The sequence below is a fragment of the Rattus rattus genome, chromosome 5 (assembly GCF_011064425.1).
Source record: "Rattus rattus isolate New Zealand chromosome 5, Rrattus_CSIRO_v1, whole genome shotgun sequence".
In the NCBI taxonomy this organism is placed as follows: domain Eukaryota; kingdom Metazoa; phylum Chordata; class Mammalia; order Rodentia; family Muridae; genus Rattus; species Rattus rattus.
This window is the reverse complement of record NC_046158.1, coordinates 68,577,483-68,601,635: the sequence shown is the minus strand read 5'-3', so window position 1 is coordinate 68,601,635 and position 24,153 is coordinate 68,577,483. Positions and strand designations below refer to the sequence as shown.

At 41.5% G+C, this 24,153-nt stretch overlaps 1 protein-coding gene across 2 annotated transcripts; it reads left to right on the top strand.

Annotated features, from left to right (window-relative positions):
- The first annotated feature begins 229 nt into the window (after window positions 1-229).
- Api5 (apoptosis inhibitor 5) lies at window positions 230-23,696 on the top strand. Of its 2 annotated transcripts, none has more exons than XM_032903776.1 (14): window positions 230-464; window positions 7,856-8,017; window positions 9,419-9,512; window positions 9,921-9,986; window positions 10,475-10,626; window positions 12,029-12,235; window positions 12,765-12,869; window positions 14,021-14,110; window positions 15,082-15,263; window positions 16,063-16,156; window positions 16,547-16,603; window positions 18,306-18,382; window positions 18,829-18,965; window positions 21,643-23,696. In XM_032903776.1, the coding sequence occupies exons 1-14, from the start codon at window positions 396-398 to the stop codon at window positions 21,663-21,665; spliced, it is 1,515 nt and encodes a 504-aa protein (XP_032759667.1). In that variant the 5' UTR covers window positions 230-395; the 3' UTR covers window positions 21,666-23,696. The 2 variants fall into 2 exon arrangements, with proteins under 2 accessions (XP_032759667.1, XP_032759666.1); XM_032903775.1 differs by having other exon boundaries at window positions 21,638-23,696.
- The last annotated feature ends 457 nt before the right edge of the window (window positions 23,697-24,153 follow it).

Sequence of the window (24,153 nt, the reverse complement as noted above, 5' to 3'; positions counted from 1 at the left end):
GCTTCCAACCTCTCCCTCTGGTATCTTTCCCTATTTCTGGTAAATGTAAGAACTTTGCCAAGCACAAAACCAGTTGCCTTGGCATTTTCCCGCCAGCAGGGACCAGAAGTTCCCAGCCAGTCCAAGTTCTTTTCGCGGCTTTTCGCTCCGCCGAGCGCTAGGGGGCGATAGATCCCCGACCCGCGGCTCGCCTGCCGCCGCGGGCCGCTCCCGACGCGCCAGTCTCCGCGTAGACGTTGGGGGCGGGGCCGTGCTGTACGAGGTGACTGGTGGCGGCCCGGCGGCGGCTGCCGGCGTAATAGTGCGGTCGACCGCTTAGATAAGTTCCGTGGAGGCGGTGGTGGCGCCGAAGAGGTGTTGGGCGACGGGAACGGGCCCGGAACTTGGCGCTCAGCATGCCGACGGTGGAGGAGCTGTACCGCAACTACGGCATCCTCGCCGATGCCACGGAGCAAGTGGGCCAGGTAGGTCCCGGCGGCCTGCAGGGCCGGCCGCTCAGGTCTGGGCTCCCGCCGCGCTGGGCCGCGTTGCCGGGCGCGCACTCGGGACGGGAACGCGGCCTCGGCCTGCTCGGGAGCGCGCGGTCCCGCAGCACTGCCTTCCCGCGGTCTCCCGGGACCCAGCGGTCAGCCGTGCCGCCTTTGCCCGGCTGTTGATGAAATGGAAAGTTTTCCTCAAGAGATCGAAACTGTCGGTTCTGGAGGCAGAAGTTGGGCAAGGTCTAGAGAGAGTAGGATGCAGGGTTTGTGCAAAGTGTGGGCGAGGCCCAATTGCCCGGACTTGGATAGGAACTCGCGGCGGCGGTGGCGGTCGTTCCGAGCGCCTTTGGGCGCCTGTCGCGCTGTGGCGGGCGTTGGAGGCGCGGTAGCGGCTTCGAGCTCTCTCTGGCGATTAGTGATGCGCGAGGAAAGGACACGCGTTTTGTATTGTTTCTCAGTGGAAGAATTTTGTGAAGAAAGTCGCAGGGAGCGGCTCTGGGGAGAGGAAAGATGCAGCCCCAAATAGAACGTTCTGGGAAGTGCTCTCCACTCTCTTTGCCCCGGGCGCAATTTTCTTAAAGCTGTTGAATTCTTCCAAGCCTTGATGCCTTGTGTTGAACTTGAATTGGAAGGTCATGTGTGTGTCCTCTGGAAAAAGAGCTCAATCTGGCCTGTAGGTTTCAAAAATCCATGTTTTCAATGCTTGGATGCTCTAGTGATGTCTCTGTGTGCACTTCCCAGAACATAGAGAGAGAAACGTCCTTGAGCTGAGCGATGGAGGAGTCCCTTCCGGTCCCTTAGAACGTGTGCAATTCAAGTAGAACCTTCCTAAGTTTAGGGAGAAGTGAGGGGCGCGTTATAGTTTAACCTAGAATTGTGGATGTACCAACTTCAAGTGTCAGGTGGTTTTCTTTCCCTACATCCGTGTCTGTGGGGACTTTATTTTCAGAAGTGTGTAGGTTCACCTTCTCAGATGTATACCGCTGTTAGGTCAGTTGTAAAGCAAGGTTTATTTATTTACTTATTTATTTTTTGTCTTGCCTATAACAAGATGGAAACTATGATGGTCAGTCAGAGGAATTCGTTGTTTCTAGGACAAGTGCTAGGGCAGCCTTGGGCAGCATACTTTTGTTGATGTTTGTGACAGAGTTAGGGAGAGCTGATTGTTCTACCAAAGTTTAATTTTGCCACACATCAGCAAGAGAGGCTAGGGCTGGAACCTAAAATAGGAATTCTCTGCTGATATATGGATGGTGCTCTCCTAAAGAGATCAATTGGGAAAACTCTGCAACTGTGCACTTCCAACTGTCGTGTCCCCTACCCTGATTTTTGCTGAAGTAAGAAAAGTATTTTTTGACAGCCACCTACACAGAGTACACTAGGGCAGACGGAAACCAAGCTCAGTTTGTATGGGGAGGGGCAGGGATCCTTTTCTGGAATGATTGCAACCACATATGTTTAAGTTGTTCTTCCCCTCCTGGGATTTTGGAATATTGTAGACTGTACAGGTTGATCATCCCTAGTCTAAACTCCAGACTGCTCCTAAATGTGCAAGTGTCAGACCTCATTGTGACAGTGTGAGAAAGGAGAGTTGAACAGATTCTGTGTTAGCGTTTAAAATTTTTTAGTTTAATTTTTATTCAGATTGTGTATGTGCACGTGTGTGAGGGTTTGTGTACCTGTGTGTGCACATGCATGTGGAGGCCAAGGTTGACATGGGTTGTCTTTCTCATTTACTATTTACCTTATTTTTGAGACCGATTCTCTGAGTGAATCTCGAGTCATCCATTCTGCCAGACTGACTGTCAAACAAGCCCCAGAAATCCTTCTGTGCCCCCACCCCCACCCCCAGTGCTGGGATTATAGATAACATACTGTGAGCCAAATTTTTATGTGGGTTCTGGGGATTGAACTCACGTCCTCATGATCACAAGGCAAGCATTTTACCTGCTCAGTTATCTCCCACCATTAAAACAGAAAACTAGGTTTACTTGCTTACTTTCTTCAAGAGGTCAAAAATGTCTTTCTCAAGGCAAATCTGCTGTTTGGGAAGAGTGCTTAAAAGACAGAAGCTAAAAGGGAAGAGAGACCTGTTTTTCTAGCTCGAGTGAGTACTGGCAGTCTGAGGGATGCAGTGTTTTTTGAGCATCTGCCAGGTACTAAGCACTGGGCATTGAGACCTAGCATAATGGCTCGTAGATGGTAGGTAGTGAGCATCTTCATAACACTGATGGCAACTAGAGCCATGACTTAAACAGACGGCAGCATAACCAGCACAGCGACTCCTGCCGGTGTAGAAGATGTCCGAAAGTACTTACAGCAACAACAACAGCACAAAGCTCTAGTGGGCCTTAGGATGTGGCTACAGTTGTAACTGTCAAAGGAAGAGATAGTAGAGAAGACACCATCAACCACTGTAGAATAGTACCTTGTTTGTGTAGCAAAATAAGTTTTCATGTTACATTCCCTAGCAGATTGCTATGTGGACCCTTCTGAAACTGGCTTTGACAGTTTTGATCAGTTGTCTTTAATTTGATTTTTCAGCTCTTATATTGCAAACCACACTTCCCCATTCTGGGTCAACACTCTTTCAAAGCAGCACCCTCAAATACAAGGAAAAACACAGTCTTCTGAGGCCAAGGAGAAGATGTGTACACCTACATGCAGAGGCAGGAAATCCCCCTGTATCATTCCACAGGAGCTGCCCACCTTTTTTTATGAAACACTGGGTCTCACTGGGACCTGAAGCAGCAAGTACCAGGGTTCCTCCTGCCTGCATTTTGATTGGGATTGTAAGCAGTACCATCCCTAGTACCATGCCTAGCTTTTCCCTCCCCTAAGTCTTACAGTACTTTACCCGAAGCTGGTCAGATCCCTTTCTCTCTCCTTTTTTTTAAAAGGATGATTTTTAAAAATTTGTATTGCTTTGTCTATGTGCTTGCGAGAAAAGGGTATCAGATTCCTGTAGCCAGTTGTAAGCCTCATAGATGCTGGGAGTCCGACTTTCTTGAAGAGTAGCCAACATTCAAACACCTAGCCATCTCTCCAGTCCAGGTCCCTTTTGGAACCTCCTTGTTAACTCTTTGTGTATTTATTAATAGTACTTCCTGTTTGTATTTTATTTCATGTATGGCTTTTCTTATTCCTTTACTAATTATAGTTGTGGGAATAAGTGTTAAATCCTTAAACTGTACCTTGTCTTCTATAAACTGTTTCTTAAAGTAGAAGAAATATGAACAAACAAGCATCTGCAAAAACATTTAAAAGATCCATCTCTGATAAATTCTATATGACGTTTTAATGCCTCAGTCGTTTGTTCCCCCGACTGTGACTCTGTTCCTTCAGTCCGCTCCTCACTGCACTCTGCCACAGCTTCCAAATAGCCATGAGAGCAATGTGCAGCCTACCCTTATTTCATATCTTAACTTTAAAATGTGAATACTTAACTTGGTCTGGTGAAACACCCCTATATATAGCACTCTGAAGGAAGAGGTCTAGGCCAGCCTAGGTTGTATAACAAGTCCCAGCCAGCCTGAACTATGTAGTGATACTCTGACTTTTAGAAACTTTTCAGGTCACCTGCCATGAAGCCTGATGCCCTGAATACAACCCCTAGTATCTACATGGTGGGAGGAGAGAACCAGCTACCTCAGGGTTTGTTTTGTTTGACCTTCATAAACTACCTTAGCACATGTGTCAGACAGCTGTTAAGGGACAGGCAGTGAGTGGGCTGATGTGAGATGCTGCATAATCCCAGAGCTCAGATTTGTCCTCTTGCTCCCTGATGCTGAGCATATTGTCTCCTGCGTGGAGAAGGACTTGCTTTGCTGACTTGAGTTTCTTTTAGTAGCTTTATGTTGTATGATGAAACTACAGCCAAGAACCAAGTTCAAATTCCTGAAAAAGAATGAAAATACTAGCTCCTGATAGTACCAAGTACAGACTCCATTACATCAAGGGCGAAGCCATAGTATAGTTTAGCTGAAGCATTTTTCTCCTTTCAGGGTTCTGTCGTATTTGAGGTTATTTTGCGCTGCTAGGTGTGGAACCAGTGCCTGTTGTTTGTCAGGCTACACCCCAGCCCCTTCATCTTTTTTCTTACTCAAAAATATGTTAAAATCCTGTCCTTCGTCTACTCACTGACCACGTAATGCATGCTACCTGTGTTCTGACCATCACTGCCGCAGCATATTTTGTTTTTTTAGTAGATGGTAATTATACACAGTGGTTTCAGTATGGCATTTTCATATATGTCCGCAGTATATTTTGACCACACCCTGCTCCCTCTCTTTCTGCCGACCCCTTCTATTACCCAGCTAGTCCTTCTGCTTTCATGCTTTAATTTGTTGTTTGTGAGCCAGTGAATGTCATCTGGATTACACAAGAGAATAGACGAGGGCTTATTTACAGGAGCATGAGCACCTTACCAGTGCCTTCACCATCAAAGGAAACGTCTTTCCCTCCCTCTAGCAACCAGTAAATACTTACTGATCCCCGGGGAGGGGTGAGGCCTCATGAGTCCCTTCCCATTCTATGATAGGATGCTGATGGCCCAGCCTTGTGCACATGGTGGCAGTTGCTGAGAGTTGCAGAGCACTTCACTCCGTCTTCTAGAACTTGTATTCTTTCTACCTTCCCTTCTGTGATGTTCCCTGAGCCTGGGAGATAACTCATCTCCCATGTACTGCTGAGTGTTCAGCAGTCATTTATTCACAGTATTTGACCACATAAGAGTCTCTGCTGTTGCTCTTCTCCATTGTAAACAGAAGCTTCTCTGAGCAGTGCCGACAGCGCAGCGCTAACCTACACAGTAAGTATAATTACTTAGGCAGAAATTTGATGAACACGTGTCCATTTAGCAAAATAATAGCTGTAGTTTACCCTGTTTGGCCCTATGACCTTCCTTCCCAGCCATAGGATTCAGACCAGGTTCACAGTACCAGCTATGAATTCCATCCTAGGGAGCCAGCCTCAGTTCTAGTCAGAAAGAAGTTAGTTACATACATAACAGACTCACCACTGTTTCTCCAGTGGGGATATCTTGCCTACTGTGTCAAGGGTTCACAACTGATGTGACTGTTGATGACGAGCCTCCCTCTACATCCTGCAGACTCTTTAGCACTCTAAGGACTGGCCAGCAGGAAGGAAGCTTCCAGGCTTATCCTGATTTCTTTATGGCCTGCAACCAAAACATGTGGCCTTATCAGCAGTAAGGCCTTACCACCTAGTTCTGGTGAGCAGTCAGCCACAGTGGCAATTATCTGTTGTGTTTGGGGAACTTTAGAGGCCTCCCTGAACAGCAGTTCATAGGGAAGGAGCCCACCTTTGGCACTTGGGTTTTTCTTTAATTACTTGTATCTTTTAGGGATGTCCAGAAGATACCTCTGCTCAAACTTATTTCTAAATTAGCTTACCAATTACCGGACTCCCTTAGGCTTTTTCATACATCCTTGGTTTTGGTTAAACTCACTCATCCCCGCTCTCCCCTCTTCCCTATCTCTGTGCCCCACTTCCACATCACATGTTCTATGCCCTCATATACATAGTTTCTTAGGAGAATACATTGATGAAAATGGCTCAAATTGTACCTTACATTTTTCTAGAAGGGATACCTTTAAAGAATTTAGAGTTGTGTTTTATTAATTATTGAAAACATACCAAAACATGATTTTAGAAATGCATCAAAGTATTGATGAGGTGGTTCAGGGGCTCACTTTTTGCCAAGGGAGGACCCTGGTTTAATTCCCAGCACCTGTATGGCTCACAACTATCTTGTTACTCTAGATCTGCTTTTCTGGCCTCTGTGGACACAGCACACCACACACACACACACACACACACACACACACACACACACACACACACAGAGTATTTACAGTTACTGCTTCTGATACTGTTTTGAGACAGTGTCTCATTGTGTAACTGGCTGGCTAAAACTCACTGTGTAGACACTATGAACTCACGTGGAGCTAACAGCCATGCTGGAAGAGGAATGGGCCGAGCAATGCATTGTTTCTAATATTTTATGCTGGGGATAGTCTGACCTACCACTAAGTCACTGATTGCTGAAGATACTACTTCTGTTTTATTTTCTACATTGGTGACAAGTAGAGGGCTGAAGAGATGTCAGTGCTGGTAAAGAGCCACCCGTACAAGGCCCTGAGTTCAGATGCTTAGCACAAACATAAAAGCTCAGCATAGTGGCTTGAGTCTTACCCAAAGCCTGATCGTTTGGGAGGTGGAAACTGGTGGTCCTTGGAGCTCATTGACTAGCCTGTCTGTGAGCCCTGGGATCAGCAGGAAGTAATAGAAGGTGAATGACTCAGCAGTTAAGAGCTCCCATTGCTCTTGCAGAGGACCCAGGTTTGGTTCTAGCACCCACATGAGTCAGGCAGCTCACAACCACCTGTAAGTTCAGCTCCAGGAGATCCCATGCTATCTTCTGACCTCTGCAGTTACCCCACACACATAGAGCACACATAACAAAGATGTACACACATATACTTAAGTAAAAATCCATAGCTAAGAAATAAGGTGGAGAGTAGTAGAGGAAGACACCCAATATCATCATCCTCTCCTGTGTGCGTGCGTGCGTGCGTGCGTGCGTGCGTGCGTGCGTGCGTGCGTATGTGTGTGGTTTTGTGTGTATGTGTGTGTATTTCTGGCATTAGTTGACAACATGATCAGTGTCATTTAATGAATGAACCAGATTGGAGGTAGCTTGTGAGGAGGACTGGGAACTTGTTGAGACTTTATCCAGTTTAAGAGCACTTAAGAATTTATTCGATGGAAACAAGTGGGCTTTAGTGTATTCTCATGTGCGGTGTTAGAATTTGTCTTAATCCAAAATTGACTGGCTATACAATTTGCCACTGCTTTCACATTCTAAAATGAAAGATGAAATTAAACTTTCCTAGAATTATTTAATTTCAGAAATGTATTCCTTTCACCTTCCTCAAAATACTAATTAGAGGCAGGGTCCTGTGGGTGGGAGGCAGGGCGAGGTCTTGCATTGCAGCTCAGGCTGTCTTCACACTTACTACCTTCCGCCTTAGCCTCTGGAATGCTAGCATTTCAAGTGTGGGCCACTGCGCCTGGCCACAGGTACCTTTTTCTTTTTTGTAAGTAAATGTAACATAACTTTGAAGAGTCTACAGTGTGTCTCCATTTTTAAAGCATGACACTCTCATGGCCTGGACTTAAACTTAGGGTCATATTTCTCTTTCCCAGCTGATGTAAAATGGAATGGGCAATAGGGAATAGAGAAATAAAGTAAAAAGGTTGTGTCCAGTTTAAGTAGTAAAACTAGTGTTTATAAACATCTGAAGCATTTGTGCATGTGTGGTACATGTTGTTCCTTTTCCTCTTCTTTCCAGCATAAAGATGCCTACCAAGTGATACTGGATGGTGTGAAAGGCGGGACCAAGGAAAAGCGATTAGCTGCTCAGTTTATACCAAAATTCTTTAAGCATTTTCCAGAGCTGGCTGATTCTGCTATCAATGCACAGTTAGACCTCTGTGAGGATGAAGATGTGTCAGTAAGTTTTTGACTGACATTTAAGTAAGCTTTCTATTATCTATGTAAAAGTGACATGATCAAAATAGCAATCATCTCAGTCTATAGTCTCTGTCATTCTATGGTCACATTGTGTCAGACCCAGAGTGAATGCTACAACTGAGAAAACACTAACAATCACCTTGTAGTTATGAAAAATATGTGGAGTAATAATTATTTATTTTGTTTTTTCATTATCCACTGCTGAAAATGGAATGTATCCAACATCTTTTTGAGATAGTTCCCAGTTCATATGAAATTAGATTGTTAATACAGTTTTTGTACCTTACAAATTTATTATATATCATAAGTATAGTTGGCCACTGTATTACCTGTAGCTGATTACCAGATTAAGAATAAAGCCTTTTCCTATGGAGCAGAATTAACATTTGGCATTGCTAGTTACTTGTGAGGCTTCTAAGGTTTTTTTGGCTATTAGCTCTTATCTTTCTATATGCAATGAGTGAATTACTACCATCTCATGCAGTTTGCTAGATGGAAACTGCATCATTTTTAACATGAGAGCTAGTAATTTGGAGTTTTTTCATTCAAATTGAAGTAGTCAATATGGAAGATTCTAAAATAATTCCTGGTTAAGGCTCTGCCATGGATGATGCTCTAAAGGAACAGTGTATTAACATGCCTAAAAGTCATAACCAGCAGTTGCATAGGAGTTATTATCTCTCTGCTCCAGTCCTTTACTTACTCTCCCTTTCAGCCTCACTTGTCTTATTTATTCTGTGAAAGGGAGTAGGAAGTTGAGCACTGGGACAAACCTGCACTCCAGCTGTTCAGGAGGCTGAGACAAGATGATCACTTGAGCCAAGACATTTATGGCCACTCTCACAACACAGCAATACCATGTCTCAGAAACTTCAGAGGGAACAAGCTGTTTTTAAAACTGTTACAGGTCTCATCTTTGTGGCAGGAGAGAGAGATAGCTCAGCAATTAAGAGCACTATTGTTCCTCTAAAGAAGATGACACACATACACGTACACACGTGTACACATACACACAGAGATAAATAAAAGAAAAAAATCTTTAAATAATCTTTAGGTTGATGAGAGGCAGCTGAGCAAGTAGTGCTTTCCACATAAGCCTAACAACCTGATTTCAGCCCACAGAACCCATGTAGAGGTGGAACAAGTGAGCAGCCTCACAGTCGTGTTCTGACTTCCACACGCACGTATACCTCCCTCCTCCGTCATTCACACACATGAACAGTAATTAAAGTATCTGAAGAAAAAGCGTACTTTAAAATTCATGTGTTTCTTAAAATGGTTTCTTCCTGGTTTTAGTTGTCCTAAAAGCTGAGTTTGTCTTTTTTTGTGGTGATGCCATTTTAGTTGTTTTCTTTCTTTGTCTGTTTAAAATCATGTCCAGATACGACGCCAAGCAATTAAAGAACTGCCTCAGTTTGCCACAGGAGAAAACCTTCCGCGAGTAGCAGATATACTGACTCAGCTTCTGCAGACAGGTGAGAGGTCCTTTCGTTCCCTTTTACTGTAAAGATTCTCTCTGGAGTATTGGCTCCACTTGTGTTTTGCTTGGGGGTGGGCTTGGGCAGACGACATTGAACTTACTTCATTCAGTATTGTGAAACTCCCTGACTTCTGGGTCTGTGGTACTTGTTTTGTCTTTTTAATCCTACTTATAAAGGCATAATGGTGAGCTTCTCTTCAAACTTGTAACAGTCATCATTTCCTATTTCCTATGGTGAGACACATGCAGTCTTAGCATACAGGGTTCATAGGCATGGAAAGGAGCAGCCCCCAGAGTGACGCTTAGGAATAGTGAGCTAAAACTGTGGGCTCTTAACCCTGAGATGAACAGTGGGGAGTCCGCATTTACTCTTCACTCATCGTGCTGTTGTCTTTCCCCCCAGATGACTCTGCAGAATTTAACTTGGTGAACAATGCTCTGTTAAGTATATTTAAGATGGACGCAAAAGGTAAAGGCAGTTTTTCACAATCAAAGCCTCAGGAAACCCGGGAGCGTGGGCTTTACTAAGACGTCTCTTTCGGAAAAGTGATGACCTATTCTGAAGGGCCTCCCAACTTAGATGTTTGTTGACTTTTTAAAAACAAGCAAAACAGTTCAAATTTCCCCTAGAAATGAATTGGAAAGTTTTTGGTGTTGGTGTTGGTGTTGGTGTTGGTTTTTTGGTTTTTTGGTTTTTTGGTTTTGTTTTGGTTTTTTTTTTTTTCAACTTTAAAGAAATTCTTCCAAAATAGCTAAGTTTGTTACTGGGGGTGAAAGAGGTCAGTCATGCTCAAGCTGAGGTCCTGGGAGCAAAGCGCATAGCCTTTCTGGGATGGGCTGTGAACATTTCAGACTGACTTGAGCCAGCACTGGTGGTATTCAGGTGTTTATTTCTGTGAACAATGATGAAATTAATGTGAACGCTTCACACTATTTAGTTGCTTTTCTGTGTTACAGGAACATTAGGTGGCTTGTTTAGCCAGATTCTTCAAGGAGAAGACATTGTTAGAGAACGAGCAATTAAATTCCTGTCCACAAAACTCAAGACGCTCCCAGATGAGGTGTTAACTAAGGAAGTAGAGGAGCTCATACTCACTGAGTCCAAAAAGGTTGGTTGCAGTTACCTTGAGGTTCATTGGTAGTTACCCGTGCCGGATGTGGTTTATGCAGAAGTGACAGACCCCTCTTTCATCCATGACCCATGCTGACTGCTCCTTGCTCTGCTTTCTCATCTTGTGATGCTTAAAGTTTTCTGAAACATTTTAAAATGAAGTAGCAAAATGAAAGAAGTGGAAAAATAAGTTTTTATCATGGCCTGTAAAACCGTCCCAAGACTATGAGAGCTTATCATATGAGACATATGAGACATATATCATATGTGTTAGCTGCTTTGCTTACCTATTTCTGTGACAAAGTATCAGACAGAGCAACTTGAGGTTAAAAAAAGGTTTGTTTTGGGCCACAGTTGCGGGCAGTTTGTCATCTGTCACAGTGACAGGAGCCTGATGCAGCTGGTGACATTGCCCACAGTCAAGAATCAGGGAGATAAATGCTTATACTGATCTAGTTGTCTCTCTCTTTTTTTTCTTTTTTTCGGAGCTGGGGACCGAACCCAGTGCCTTGCGCTTGCTAGGCAAGCGCTCTACCACTGAGCTAAATCCCCAACCCCGTCTCTTTTTTTTTTTATCCAGCCCCACATCCCAGCCTGTGGAATGGTGCCAGCCACAGCAGTTCACCTCTATACAAGCCTTCACAGGCATGCCGGGATTTTGTTATTAACCGTCACACCATGCTTATTTGTCTGCTCTAAGCATCTAGCACAGTTAGAAAGGCTAAAATTGCCAGACTCTTTGCCCACTTTTAAATTGCCAAATGTGGGGAATAGTTTTAGAGAAAATTCAGCTTCTTTTCTCATGACAGCACTCACTGGAAAGAGTGTCCTGCTGAGAAGGTGGGACTGTTCTTACCTGCCATCTGCTATACGGTCATCTGAGTAGGAAGGGTCGTGACTGCAAGCTTTAGTCAGTGAGCATAACTGTGGGCCCACTAGTCCGAGAGACTTGCAATACACATGTCACTTGTGTGGCAGGGAGCCTGTAGGCAGCTTCTATGATGTGAGCAAGGCTCCTTAGTTGTGGGAGGCTACCCACTTAATGGTGTGCCACAGGATTTCCCAGTCACTTCGATTGATCACTCCACAAGCCCTCCAAGAGTCGTTTTATGTATTTTTTTGTATTTTACTCATTCTGTGAAATCTGTAGACACAATGTAAATCTGTTGCTGTGCGTGTTGGCAATGCCTTATATGTCAAAAACAATTTTTTTACATCAAGATTTTCTTTAAAACAGCTTTGGTCCTCTTAGAGAATACAGCTTTCCCTGTCTCTGAACATAAAACTTACCTTTTGGCAGCAGAAGCATTAGGATGTAACGGAAGTCATGATACTCTGGATATTGATCTCTCCCTCTCATTCAACTGATAATGCTGTTCTTCTGAATTGTCTTTTTCCAGGTCCTAGAAGATGTGACTGGTGAAGAGTTTGTTTTGTTCATGAAGATCCTGTCTGGGTTAAAAAGCTTGCAGACAGTGAGTGGAAGGCAGCAGCTGGTAGAGCTGGTGGCAGAACAGGCTGACCTGGAGCAGACCTTCAGCCCCTCAGACCCTGACTGCGTGGACAGGCTGCTGCAGTGCACTCGGCAGGCTGTGCCTCTCTTCTCTGTGAGCTTTGTTCCACCTCGGTGATACTGGGGGCACTCTTAGATCTGCCCGTATTCATGAACACTCCTCAGACCGTCTCATAAACGCATTCTTAGCACAGTCGGGCAAATAGAAAGCAGAGTGGCATTGTAAGAGCCCAAAACAGCAAGATGTTTCTTTCTCTGAGGGCTTGCATAGAAGCTTTCTAAAAATGATAAGAGCTTGCATTCATTCTGTCACCAATTTTGTTTGCCCTACATGAGTTTTCTGAGATATATATACCCTAATTTGAAAAACATGAAGAATATGTCCTTGTTGGGAAATGTGCAGTGTGTAAATCCAGCACTAACAGCACTAACATGTCACTAAATTTAACTTGAGAGTCAAGAAGGACATTCAAGATCAGGTGTTCCAGATACCCTTGCAAAGAAGGCCACGTAATGTTGCGATACTAAGTTCACGCTTTTCAACAGTCTGCTATAATCTTTGAAACAAGACTTGTTTGTTTAGTAACTTTTATTTCTTGCTTTTTATTTCTTTTTTTTTACAGAAAAATGTTCATTCTACAAGATTTGTGACATATTTCTGTGAGCAGGTTCTCCCTAATCTCAGTACCCTAACTACCCCAGTGGAAGGTCTGGATATACAGTTGGAGGTAAGAAGCACCACAAAGCTATTTCTGTTTTTTTAGGAGAAATGTGAATCACTGACTTAGATCTGATTTCCAGGAGCATAATTGAAATGTCTGGCAGTGTTAGCCAGTAATCTCCTAGGCCAGAATTAATTGGATAGAAATGATTTATGGATTCCATTATAGTTGCTGTGATTAGGGCAGCACTGCCTATACATGTCAGTGTATGAAGTTTATACCTGTAAAGCCTAAATACTTTTAAATAAGGAACTTAATTTATGACAAGTTTCCATACAGATTTAAACTAGATTAGGCCAATAGGATGGTTCAAGCAGGTAAAGGTATTTGCCACCAAACCTGATGACCTAAGTTTTATCCCCAGAAACTGCATTGTGGAAGGAGAGAACTGACTCCTGAAAGTTGTTGTATGACCTCCACATGTGCAGGCACATGCCCATATACACAAATTTACAAGCATTAAAAATAAACTAGCTTAACACCACATATCCTTTACCCCTGTCCTCCAGTGAAGTGGACACCCTCTTGCTTTGGCTCTCAGCTGTAGCACAGTTGTCAGCGGATCTCTTGTGGTATTTGCACTGTCTCTCCTCCTCCAGTGTTTGACTTACTCAATCCTGAATCACACCATGTGGCACAGCATCAGACTCTGCCAACAGCCTTGATGGTAGTGACTTGAATGAAAACTGGGAACTGCATATGCCATTTCATGCTCTAGCTACCTCTAGAACAAGGAATTGGGTGTATAGAGTACCTAGAGTCTAACTTCAATAGCAAGAACCTACCATAAATTTGGGTGGTTGCTGTTGCAGACTCTGAGTGGTGATTGGAGGATTAATGTATTTATCATTTTTTTCATTGTACCTAACATCGACAGTATGGGCCTAGAGTAGGAGTTGTTGGTATTCTTTTCCTAGCTTCTTACAGATGTATTGTGAATTAGGATTCTTGGATTTGCTAAGATATTGATATGCACCCTATGATTGTACTAAGAGCTCTCTCTTTCTTTAATGTTTAATTGTAAGATTTTATCTCTAGGGTTTTTTTTTTTTTTATCCAGAAAATGAGCACAGTCTTTTAAAGGTTTATAGAATCCCTGTCATTCATAGGTCTTGCTCATTTAAAAATAGTTCTAAGAGTAAGTTTGTGTGTTTCAGGTATTAAAGTTGTTGGCAGAGATGAGTTCATTTTGTGGTGACATGGAAAAACTAGAAACAAATTTAAGAAAACTGTTTGATAAGTTATTGGTAAGAACTTTCTTCTTTCCTTGGGATGTGGTCAAAACTAATGTATTATCAAGTTCTAGAATGTGAAAACTAGCTTGAATTTTGCCTTGAATATTAATTCTAGTTGAGTACACAGGCCTTGTGTTTCCTCTTTTGTAAGGAAGTCTCTTTGGATCTTAGCATTTCCAAGCTGCTAATTCTTTGCATAAAGACCACTCGTGATTTAGAGACTAGATCACCCCCTTTCTCCGAAATCAAAAACGATATCCTCTCTGTGAAAAAGAAAGTATCACTAACTCTTCTGATTGTGCTAAAGAGTCTAAGAACTGTAGTTAGCATTGCAGAGGTCATTTGTTCCAGGCCACCAACTAGGTAGCCGCCTAAGGCCAAGTAGCTGTAGCAACCAGGAAATAGTCTGTCGTTTAAGTTGTAATTGTGGAGAAAATAGGCCATCTGATAAAAATCAGCAGCAGCATCACTGAGTGACTCTCCCGTTTAATGTGAGCAGTTACATAAATGGCCAAAGATAAGCCTCAGGCCCTTGGCATATAAGGAACCATTCAGCATCTGCTTCCAAATTTGCAGTATCTATTGGGTGTTGTAAGGCTGATCTTGAATGCCTTTGTCACACTTTCGGTGTAAAGAGTACAAACTTAAAACAATATGGACTTTAGAAAATGTTTTTTTGTTGTTGGTTTTTTTTTTTTGTTGTTTTTTTTAATTCATTAAGAATGTAGTCTTTATGGACATTGAACTTTGGTGCCTACTACCTGAGGTTAGCGATTTCCACTTTCGATATAAGTGGGAGCAGCTGTAACATAGGTTAATAATCATGGCTAATGTGCGAGAGCTTTGTCTAATAGGTCCTAGCTCAGTTTCTAGTCTGTTTTTAGTGTTCTTGTCTTAAAATTGTGCTTTAGGATTACATAGGTATCTCTTTATAACAAGAGTCTTTAGAACAGACTGCAAACATCTGCTCTTTCCTCTCTTAGGAGTATATGCCTCTCCCTCCAGAAGAAGCAGAAAACGGAGAGAACGCTGGGAATGAAGAGCCCAAGCTACAGTTCAGTTATGTGGAGTGCTTATTATATAGTTTTCATCAGTTGGGCCGAAAACTTCCGGACTTCCTAACAGCCAAACTGAATGCAGAAAAGCTCAAAGATTTCAAAATTAGGTATTATATGACAGAAGTGGCTTAGTCCTTAACAAAGATGGAAAATCTTCAAGCTCTCTGGGTTTTTATTTTGTTTTATAAGATCTGATTCTTCTTACTCTTCCTTATATAGGATGAGAGTCCAAAAAACACATTTTTAAACATTTCACAGATGTGGCAGTACAGGTCCCTGGTGGGAAGTGAACTTTAAAACAAATGAACTCTTGACTCTAATCTCTTGACCTATGACCTTGGGCATGGTCCCCAGCTGCTTATTCTCATCTGTTAGGTTTGAATGACAGTAGGGATCAGAATAAGCTTGTACAATGCCCAGCCCCTGGTATGTGTTGAGTATCTATATCCATAGTTATTGATAATATTTAACAGGGTTGATGGAAGAGCAGTGTTAGACAAGTTAGTGGTTCATTTTTATAAGGATACTTTGCATACAATCATTCCATGAACAGATTTGCAGTGCTTGAACCGTACTTGCCACTTGCTACTACCCTCTTCTTTCCCACTGGGAATTGTTTACTGTATGATCAGTCAGGCAGCGTGGCTTTACAGACTCCTTAGTATCAGCCAGTTAGGAAGCTGAGGTAGAAAAGTCACTTGGCTAACCTGGACAACATGGCATGTCTGTCTCAGCAGCAAATGTTTGCTGAAATACTAGATCAGAAACTAATAACATAGGGAAATACTCTTTTGTTGTTGTTCACCAAACTGTTTTCTGTACCGTGCATTGTTATTGCCGTAGTAGAAGATTATTTAAGAACAAAGTTGAAGTGATGAATTACTGATTAAATACTTTGTCATTTAGGTTGCAGTACTTTGCACGGGGCCTTCAGGTTTATATCAGACAACTTCGATTGGCTCTCCAGGGTAAAACAGGCGAGGCCTTAAAAACAGAGGAGGTAAGAATGCTGATGACGACACAGAAATTGTCAGTTCCAGTGACTGGCTCTGTGGTCCTTGCTGGGATTTGGTTCCCTTTGAGTTTTCATAATAAAAACCACTCTTAATGAATAAACCTTTTCAGTTTTCATTACAAATTCCTGTAGTTTATACTGGTATCCTTTAAAACGTTCTTTTATAGCTTCATGTTGTATTTCTCAGGTAAATTGTAGTTCAGCCTGCCAAAGAAGCATGGCTGGTTTGCATAGGATAGAGACATAGGAAAAAAAAAAAACATAAATTTAAACCTCTACTTAGAAATTTCTACCTGTAGATGTGAATTTGGTTCCATGCAGAATGGTATGGGTGCACAGAAATTATTGAATTTTAATTTTGTATTCCCTTTACAGAACAAGATAAAAGTTGTTGCATTGAAAATAACAAACAATATCAATGTTTTAATCAAGGTGAGTCTGCTTTTTTCCTACACTGCCAGCTACCTAGAGTCAGTGCAAGATGTTTTCCTGTGTCTGCAATGGGGAGATTGAATCCCTTCCTAACATTTGCTCTTTTGAAGCTTTGTTGTTCTCTGTCATAATAAGTGACACTTGTGAAGCCAACCTGAACTGAAAAGGATGAAAGGCTGAGAGGGCCATGTAGAGCAGTGAGCAGATAGAAGTAGGCTTCGTCATTTTAGTAGCGTAAAGCTCTACTGCTTTGTCTGTCTGTTGGGACACTCCTGACTTTTTTTAACATTGTATTTTTATTTTATATGCATTGGTGTTTTGCCTGCATGTGTCTGTGTGAGAGTGTCAAATCCCCTAGAACTGGAGTTACAGGCAGTTGTGAGCTGCCATGCGGGTGCTAGGAATTGAACTCTGGAAGAACAGACAGCACGTGTAACTCGTGAGCCATCTCTGCAGCTTCCAGTTCTGGTGGTCTTAATGTTCTTGGGTCTTTTTGAATGGTCAGTGAAACCCTGCATTGCCTGTTGTAATAACGGGCAGGTGATATGCAGCACATGAAGTGGTTTTTTCTGTGACATTTTTTGTGAACATATCTGTGTAATACACTCAAAGTTTTGCGTACTGCAGGCTAATGACACCTTGCCTTTAATTTAAAATTGTCCTCCTGTTCTTTTTTATCCCTAAATATCTACTAGTGTGCTTATAATACCCAGAGCATAAAGCCTAGCAGTAAGACAAGTATGCCTTCAGCTAGTGTAGTAAGAATGCTATGGAGAAAGTGTTTTTTGTCCAAAAGAAGAAATCATTGCAGAGTCAGTGATAGTGTCATTAGACATGAGTGATTAGTGTCATCTCGCCAGGAAGTAAAAAGACATTCAAAACAAAAGTCAATGCATGTGTAGCTTGCTTTGTAATTCTACCACTCAAGCGGTAGCGGCAGGAGAATCACCGTAAGTTCAAGATAGGCTAGTCAACAAAGTGAAATCACCCTGACTCAAAACACTGGAAGCTTTATAATGTATATCTGCTACCATTTATTACCTGGGTTAGATCAGCATCCGTGTAAAAAGCCAGGCAGAGTGGTACATGCCTGTAATACCAGTACTGGGGAGTCAGAAACATGAGGATCCCTGGAACTCACTGGCCAACAGTGAGTCTCTGAGCCCCAGTTCAGTCAAAGATGCTGTCTCAAAAACTAAAGTGAAAGAGTACTCAGGAAGACACCGGCATCAGCCTCTGACCCCCCAACCCCCCCACACACACACACACATGAACACAAACACATGTACATGAGCACTCAGAGTAATAAGTTGTTCCAATTGAAACACCCTAGGAACTGCCTTTGTGCAAAAGGAAAGCTTTCTTGGTTGGTTTTGTTCATTGAAATTGGTCAATATTGATGTCTCATCCTAAAGTTTGGGGCTATTTTAAAGGGGGAAAAAAGGTTTAAGTCACATACAAAACAGGAATTGGTGTCTTTTACAACAAAATTGTCTCCAGTTTCTTAGACAGTTTTCTTTGTGTCTCTGTTTGGTTGGAAGCATAAGAAATGAAAGCTTTTCCTCCTAAGATTTTCTTTGAACCCAGTGCCTTGCACAAAACCGTCTAAGATGTGTCTTCCTGCCTCTTTTCCTCGCCCACTACTTCCTTACTGAACATAGCTATTAGAAGTCTTGGCTGATTTTGGTTTTTGTCTTTCCAGGATCTCTTTCACATTCCTCCTTCTTATAAGAGCACGGTAACATTGTCCTGGAAACCTGTACAGAAAGTTGAGATTGGGTAAGAAATAGATTTTAAAGAGATTCAAGAGTCAAATCCTGAGTTCAGTTGCTGATTTTAATTTTACAGGAGAGCACATTGTTAGTTAACTGATTCTCAAGAAACTGTTAAAATATGACTGCTAGAAAGAGGACGTAAAGCACCAAGTCATTCCAGAGCCTTACAAAACAGGGTGGTGGGTACACCCTGGAGTGCTTGAGTGTGTGTGTATTCCTGTCACATGACTAGATTTGGTGGCAGCTTCATCACCGAGGGATCAGACTCTCTTTGAAACCACACATTTCAAGTACTGTAAAGCCTTGTTTATACCCATTGGGAATTTCTGTATAACTATAGCCCAACAGTCTAATGTGACATTCTAATGTAACTCACAGGCTAGTTTAGAGCTGTTGTAACTTTTGGCATAATACAGTGCTTTTTAATAGTTGCTTTTCCCACTGTTACAGGCAAAAGAGAACCAGTGAAGATACAAGTTCAGGTTCACCACCTAAGAAATCTCCAGGAGGACCAAAAAGGGATGCCAGACAGATTTATAATCCTCCTAGTGGGAAGTACAGCAGCAATTTGGGCAACTTTAATTATGGTGAGCGTTTTCGTTTGGGTACAAGCAGTTCAAGAGATTAGGTAGAAAGTGATATGTGCTTTTCTGTTAGACAGACAGACAGACAGATCAGCAGTTCAAGAGATTAGGTAGAAAGTGATACGTGTTTTCTGTTGGATGGATGATAGATAGATAGATAGATAGATAGATAGATAGATAGATAGATAGATAGATAGATAGATAGATAGATAGATAATATTTCTGTTAGGTGGCTTATCTGAGTTAGCCTGCAAAAGAGGGCCATTGGGGAAATAATCATGTCTCCATATTCTTTATAACTCTTGTGTACTCACTGAATGAGTGATGCCTAAGCACTTGAAAAAAAAATATGCCAGCTGTATTAAGAGGAACCCACAGAAACAGGAAGTTGTCATGAACTCTTACGTACTCTGGCAGATGTGGGGAAGGTCTCAGAGTTGCAGGTCTATTGCTGGAAACACTCAGGTTTTCTGTGCTAGTTGAAAGAGAGAAGTCATAGAAATAGAGTCAGATGGTTAAGCATTGTGTGCCTGGGAAGATATTATAATCTACCTTTGCCCAACCAAATGTAGTCTTCTGTCATTGCTTCTAGTCCTTCTTGGCTCAGAGAACTTTCTTCCCACCCACCCATTCTGTGAAGGTTCTAGAGTCAGTAAGGAAGTCTGTTCCTTACTAGATTTTCCCCACATGAATCATTTTTAAAGGAACGGACAATGGGGCATAATGGCAGGTGCCTATAATCCCAGCACTCAAGAGGGTAAGGCCTGGGAGGATCATAAGCTCAGGGCAAGCCTGGGCTAAGTAATAAGAACAAAAGGCTCAGCAGGGGCAGACGTAGGTCACCTAGCTAACCCTTGCTCTTGCTTAGGAAAATCTTTACTGCTGGCAGCCACAACTCCAGAGAGGCAGAAGCAGGAGGAGTTCAAGTAGCTGTATTCATGTAGCTGCCTTGAGTGAAGATCAAAAATAAATGCTCAAAACAGAGAGATGACAGACTGTAATAATACTTTGGTAGTGCTTTACAACTCACAGGTAGCTAAACAACTGAAGGCATCTCTGGTCTTTGTATTAAAACTGAAATTTTGTTGTTTGGATTCCTTTGAGAAGCTGTGCATCTTTCATATTCAGAAAAATAGAATTAAAAAATGTAAAGGTTAGTTTTGATAGTCTGTTGGTACATAACAAATAATTCTGTACATTAGCTTGCTAAGTGTATTGCTGTTTAAGGAAAATTATTTCTGTGGACTGATGTGTAGTTCAGAAATAAGGAGGTCCTTTTCTTATGCCTGAGAAGAATGTGGGAGCAGTGAGAGAATAAATCATGCCATGCATCTTAAATATAAACAAATGCAATAGTGAGAGCTGACTAAAAGTTACAGCACCAGTAGTCAGTGTATCTGTCACTGATATATCACTCTCAGCAACCACTGTTGTCTTCTCAAAGCTGATCAGTATAGGTAGTTTAAAATGTGCATGTTATGACTAACTTAAAGACATAGAGCTTTTTGTTGTTGATTCTGTATAGTGCATCTTGAAATGAGTATATCTATCCTAACAATGTCACCTTTGAATATGTTGTCTAGTGCATTAAACATGTCAACTTCATTAAAGTGATTTGCATACCAATCCATGAATAAAATTATCATTGTACAAGAAGTGACTGAGTCAGGCTCCATTGTATTGCAGAGAAAAGTCTAAATTTGAATTGACTAAATTTGAAAAGTCTAGTTAGTTTTCTGTCTCAGAATTGAAATCTTTTTCCTTTTTGGGAAAAAGGGAGATTCATGAGAAAACCACCTAATATCAGCAGTAACAGAAATTTTTAAATGGGCATGAAATTGGCCTAAAAGGTCTTTTTCAAGACACCAGGATTGTGGATCAGAAAGATCAGTACCAGCCTTTATTAGTGCTAGCAAGATTGCTGCAATGAGAAAGTCTGAAGTTCAACAAACAGATTAGATTTCATTTGCCCATGATGAACAATCCAGCCTTGCTCCTAACTTCAGTGTTCTTCACTGGGACATCTTTTTTGAGCTAATTCTTCTTGGTCTTGTTCTCTGTGTGACTTGACTTTCAGCAAAAGATGTACTGTGCTCATTCAGAGTATCTGTGTGTGTGTGACATACAGCTTTGTGAGAGCTCTGGGGAGTTTAGCCCACGAAGGAAAGAAAAGGCTCAGCGTTGAACCTGCACCTAATATAAGGGTCAATTCTGTAGATGGTGAGATCACAACAAACACTACCTGTGTATCACATGAAAAGGCAGCCTCACTGTCCAAAACAGTTGGAAGTTTAAAATACTTCTCATATATAAAAAGACAAGTAGTTTTTGTTGCATTGTTAATTGGTTAGTAAGTGCAGTCATTTTTATCCTGTTATTCTTTGATAGTAATAAGCACCAAAATAGAAACAAGTATGGTTGTCCTAACATTGTTGCTTTGAAACAGCTTTGCTAATGAGAATCGTTTAGTCAAACTGCTATGAAGTTCCTAGCACTTTGCTGTTTACCTCTCTGCCTCTGTAAATGCATGGACAGAGTGAATCTGAAGAGAGTGGCAGAATGCCACTTGCTTTTATAGACCCTGCTGCTATTTTCAGAACTACAAGCTGTATTCTTCTATTTGCTGAACCATGATGTCCTGATCAAGACCTAAACCATTGTTCGCTTTTTCGTAGAGCAGAGAGGAGCCTTCAGGGGAAGTAGAGGTGGCCGAGGTTGGGGAACAAGAGGAAATCGTAGTCGAGGACGACTCTACTGATTGCAACATCACACTCTTGAGCATTGTCGTGAGATTAATATACTTAAATCTACTACTACTCATTGGATTGCCGGGGATGTCCCTTTAAAAGGACTGCTGCCTTCAGCTGAAAACGTAATGTTCTTTCTACCTTTGTATGTATGATCTACTTTTGTAAAAGACCATGGTTGTGTCCAAGGTAAAACCACAACAATATTTTTGGATGCTTTGTCTGCAGCCTTGACTTGTTTTCACAATATCCTCATTATCCAGACTTCATCTTGTGAATCTTGCTTTTACACATCTTGATAATTTGTTATTGAGAACTGACTCTAATGGGAAATTCAGTCTAGCTTGTGATCTGGTAAAGATGATCACTTTTTGAAGCGTTACTTATTTTCCTCCCCATTCTGTTACAGGTTCTTGCCCAATACATGGAGAAGAGTAATAATCAGTCTTAACCTTTTGCTTCCATTGTTTTCTAATGAAGCTGCTAGGCAGTGTTGTAACATTCCTGCCAAGGGTCATAGAAATTAAACACCAGCTTCTCACAGTGTACAAGTGACATCAGGCTTTTAGAAAGAAGTTGCTTTGCATTGCTCCATTCACTCTTCTCCATATTTTGGGATACAGCTTTGAACGCAGGGTCTTATTATTTGAATAAGAGTACATGTGCATAATATACGTACAGACATAAGCATATGTTGTGTGTGTATATATGCATGCTATGGAACTTGAGTATACAACAAATCAATACTTTAAATTCTCAGAATGGGTCATCTGATATAGTGATTATCCCTTTGAGACTGAATCCATTACTGACTTGGTATCTAGGTTTCTACTCCAGTAGGGAGGAATTTCAGTCAGTTGAACTCACATGATTATTATTGTTTAAAACTAAAAAGAAAGTCTCTTTTTTCAGAGACAAATCTAAAGACCCTTGTTGGTGAAATACAGCCAGATCTGATGTACATACAGGTTCCCACAGGATGTGATAGTGTATTTAGGATTTGGAGACTTAATAACCAGGGCTACCCAGGAAAGTGACTTGATGACATAGTACCTACCATAAGAGTTGTTCACTCAGCTTGCTTTTGCCACTTTCAAAATTTAACTTCTCAGGTTATTAATCAGATTATTGTATGTTAGCCAATAGTCTTTAGATTAAGACAACAGATGGGAGGTTTGTGGAGTGTCTTGTGTTGGGCATTTTTAGTAGCCCAGACTCTGTTCTTCATTTGAATGTTTCATAAATTTTTGTTCCACAGTTACTCTTCCTTCTCCAAGTTTGCTATTCAAATCAGAAATTCAGATGACATTTTTAGTGGTTTGTTGTTTTGGTTTTTTTGAGGTTTTGATTCCTACACAGGTGTCTTCATTACCATCACTTCTACACTGGGAAAAAAAAAAAATCTCCTTTGTGAGAACCACTGCACGTATTTATGGCAAAAATATTTCTGAAAGTCTAGAGTGATGGAAATGAGCACGGGAAGTTGGTCAGCTTGACTAAGGAGTGCTGGCAATAAACTCTGAGCATTCCACAGGACTGAGCTGAACCTAGGCTCCCTTGGAATCTGAACAGACAGGAACATGGGATTGCCAGTTGACTACTCTGACCATCTAGTTATGGACTTCAGAGATAAATCAGCCATGGCCTAAAGCCATTTCAAGAACAAAAATGAATTGGGACTATAGCAATATAAGTTTGAACACAGTAATGTTTCCTCTCTTGTCTGAGGGTATTTGTAAACTCAGCAGAAGTAACTTGACCTCATGTCTACTACAGAACTCCCTGCATTCATCCCTTCCTTATCCTTTTGCTTCCTTTCCCTTGCCTAGTCAGTAGTTCATGACTTAGTATTCTTTTTGCTTCAGAAATTTGAAAGAAAATCTTTATGCCATGAATCTTTTTCTTCCACAAGGACACCTGTTTACCACCTTGTTTAAATGTAAATGTTCCCTTATGCTTTTGAAATAAATTTCCTTTTGTAATTTTGTTTTGTGTCTTAATGTGTTATAATTATAACTTTGGATTCTTGATTCTTAGATATTAGCATTTATTGATTGCTTCTCATATGGCAAACTGTTAGATCTTAAATATAAAAATGAAAAAAAGTGTTCTGTTGTCAAGGTCAGTCTTGAAAGCCATCTGTTTTAGATATTTAAGTAAATAAATTTTTTCTTATAAATAAGTAAATTTTTATTAGTCTTCTGGAAAATATTCCATTCTGTCAAAACAGCATCAGGAGAGCTGAAGCATGGTGTCCTGTGCCTATAATTCTATCAGGGTATTGAAGTAGGGGGATCACAAATTATTTAGGCTACATAGTGAGACTCTCTCCCTAAGGTTTGAGGATAGAAGAAAATAAACAGCTAGATTCAGTGACATAAATCCGTAATCCCAGGAAGCAGGAGGCTGAGGCAGAAGGTTCAAGTTTGAGGCAAGCGTGAAGT